General features: G+C 55.4%; 1 protein-coding gene across 1 annotated transcript; it reads left to right on the top strand.

The window, feature by feature from the left end:
• The first annotated feature begins 430 nt into the window (after window positions 1-430).
• On the top strand, window positions 431-2,031 carry LOC123398386 (sugar transport protein MST6-like). Its single transcript, XM_045092864.1, has one exon. The coding sequence runs from the start codon at window positions 431-433 to the stop codon at window positions 1,991-1,993; it is 1,563 nt and encodes a 520-aa protein (XP_044948799.1). The 3' UTR covers window positions 1,994-2,031.
• The last annotated feature ends 1,208 nt before the right edge of the window (window positions 2,032-3,239 follow it).

Raw genomic sequence — 3,239 nt, 5'->3', positions numbered from 1 at the left:
CGATGATATTTGAACGTAATGTGGTCACCATCATTGGAGATTTTTTTTTTCTTCCGTGACAACGCACGGGCCATTTTGCTAGTTTTCACTAAAAAAAAGTATATACTGTACATTTTTGCGTGAGAAAATACAACATCATCATTGATGTTTTCAAGTTGACTGTCTCTCGCGCGCCGGTGCTGTTGGCATACAAAACTACAAAAGGATTGGTTTGCCGAACGGGACACGTCTCGCCTGCACGCAGTGCAAATTTGCAAATACGAATCCGAGAAGGACTACGATAGGTCCGTGTATATATGTGTGACGTCGATCGCTACATATATATAGATCGACTCCCCACAACGCCCTGCCTCCTCAACGCAACGCGCAACAACGACCCACAGCAACTTGCGACTCGATCACGTCGACTAGCTAGGACTTGGGAGCCGCGATGGCCGGCGGCGCGGCGGCCGGGGCCGCCGCGGCGAGGCAGGATTATCCCGGCCGGCTGACCCTGTTCGTGTTCATGGCGTGCCTGGTTGCAGCGACGGGCGGGCTGATCTTCGGCTACGACATCGGCATCTCCGGCGGGGTGACGTCCATGGACCCCTTCCTCAGCAAGTTCTTCCCGTCGGTCTACCGCAAGCAGGCCGAGGCCGCCGACGACAACCAGTACTGCAAGTTCGACAGCCAGATCCTCACCATGTTCACCTCCTCGCTCTACCTCGCCGCGCTCGTCGCCTCCCTCTTCGCCGCCTCCGTCACCCGCGTCGCCGGGCGCAAGTGGTCCATGTTCGTCGGCGGGATCACCTTCCTCGTCGGCTGCGCGCTCAACGGCGCCGCCGAGAACATGGCCATGCTCATCCTCGGCCGCGTCTTCTTGGGTGTCGGCGTCGGCTTCGCCAACCAGAGCGTGCCGGTGTACCTGTCCGAGATGGCGCCCGCGAAGATGCGCGGCATGCTCAACAACGGCTTCCAGCTCATGATCACGCTCGGCATCCTCGCCGCCAACCTCATCAACTACGGCACAGCCAAGATCGCCGCCGGGTGGGGCTGGAGGCTCAGCCTCGCGCTCGCGGCCGTCCCTGCGGCCATCATCACCATCGGGTCGCTGTTCCTCCCGGACACGCCCAACTCCCTCCTGGAACGCGGCAAGGCCGACGACGCCAGGCGGATGCTCCAGCGCGTGCGCGGCATCCAATACGTCGACGAAGAGTACCACGACCTGGCGGCGGCGAGCGAGGCGTCCAGCGCCATCAAGCGCCCGTGGCGGGACATCCTGCGGCGGAGGTACAGGCCACAGCTCGTGATGGCGGTGGCGATCCCGCTGCTGCAGCAGCTCACGGGCATCAACGTGATCATGTTCTACGCGCCGGTGCTGTTCAAGACGCTCGGCTTCGGCGGCAGCGCGTCGCTCATGTCGGCGGTCATCACCGGCGGGGTCAACCTGGCGGCGACGCTGGTGTCAATCTTCACCGTCGATAGGGTGGGCAGGCGTGCGCTGCTCCTGCAGGGAGGGGCGCAGATGTTCGTGAGCCAGGTGGCAGTGGGGGCGCTCATCGGCGCCAAGCTCGGGTGGAGCGGGGTGGCGGAGATCCCGGCGGGGTACGCGGCGGCGGTGGTGGTGGTGATGTGCGTCTACGTGGCGGGGTTCGCGTGGTCGTGGGGCCCGCTGGGGTGGCTGGTGCCGAGCGAGGTGATGCCGCTGGAGGTGCGGCCGGCGGGGCAGAGCATCACCGTGGCAGTCAACATGCTCATGACCTTCGTCGTCGCGCAGGCCTTCCTCCCCATGCTCTGCCGCCTCAAGTTCGTCCTCTTCTTCTTCTTCGCTGCCTGGGTCGCCGCCATGACGCTCTTCGTCGCGCTCTTCGTGCCGGAGACAAAGGGGGTGCCCATCGAGGACATGGCCAACGTGTGGAAGGCGCACTGGTACTGGAAGCGTTTCGTCACCGACGACGGCGATGCCCCCCGACGTGCGGACGTCGAGATGGGCAACATCGTCCTTAAGAACTAGTTTAGCTTAATTTCGTAGCAATGTCTCAGTTTTTTTTTTTTTTTTTTTTTTTGCGCAAAGTCTCAGTTTTTTGTTGCTGTTGTTTTTTGCGGGTAAATTTCGTAGCAATGTCTAGTTGTTTTTATTTAGAGTTGCGGATTGTCTTGTATATATTGTTGCGTATATTTGAATTCTTCTTTTTATTTATTCTATATATGTGCAATTCAGAAATACAAATAGTTCTCGAAGTTTCGTGGAGAAGAAAATCCATGTGTGATCTGTATTAAAAACAAAACCCACGGTTCAGTTAAACTGAATTTGAAATTTTCCTAAAAAAACTGAATTTAAACTAGAATTGACTAAGACTCGGCTCACACAACTCTTTAACCGGAAGAAAAACAACAGTCAACCCTCAGGATGTAAATGGACAGCTCCGTAGACGTCATGGGACTTGGCCACTCCCATCACCACATTTTATATGGGACTATGTTATAGTTCACTTATTATTTTGTAACGTATGTGTTGTTCACATAGTGTCAAATATTAAAGCAAACTAATGCAGGGTAGCATTCATAATAGAAAGTTGAGCCACGAATCTTCAGACCCTCCAAATTATCATACAACAGTACATAAAAACTTGTGCGTACAAAGTAGCATCCATACTTTGCAATCCACAAAGCAATTCGAATCTTCAGACTCAATACAATCTTCAGACTTTAATTCATAGTAGCATTCATAATACATGAAAGAACAAAATCCACAAACTAGGAGCAACTTTCGGCACAAATCCTGCGGGGAGAAGAGGAGGAGGAGCTGAAGCGGAGGCGCCCCTGCAACTCTCGGCTCGGTTCCTCGCAATTTCCTGGACGGCGGCGGCTGTGAAGGGGCTGAAGAGAGCATTGGTGGGATTGGGGAGAGAATAGAGGAGGCACCCCCACACAACTCGGCTCGGTCCTGGCGCTTCCCTGGATGGCAACCCCTTTGTGAGACACAACGGCGACGGCAGAACCATGGACAAGAGGATTGAAAGGGTGGTGGAGGTTGCGGATCGAGACGGCGGTGGCGAAGGCGGCCGCGCTAGGGCATGGCAGCGTGGGGTGTTCGGGGAAGAAAGCGAACGCGCCGCTGGCGTTCACGGCCTTAGTTGGGTTGTCCACTTACGCCGTTTATTTTTACTGGATATCCACAAATGCCATTTAGACTGCTTTTTGTGGATGGCATACGTGGGACTAGTGAGACCCATTGCCATTTACACCCTGAATGCCAG

This window comes from Hordeum vulgare, chromosome 5H (genome assembly GCF_904849725.1).
Source record: "Hordeum vulgare subsp. vulgare chromosome 5H, MorexV3_pseudomolecules_assembly, whole genome shotgun sequence".
In the NCBI taxonomy this organism is placed as follows: Eukaryota; Viridiplantae; Streptophyta; class Magnoliopsida; order Poales; family Poaceae; genus Hordeum; species Hordeum vulgare.
Note: the sequence above shows the minus strand (reverse complement) of the source record. Positions and strands in the feature narration are given on the sequence as shown.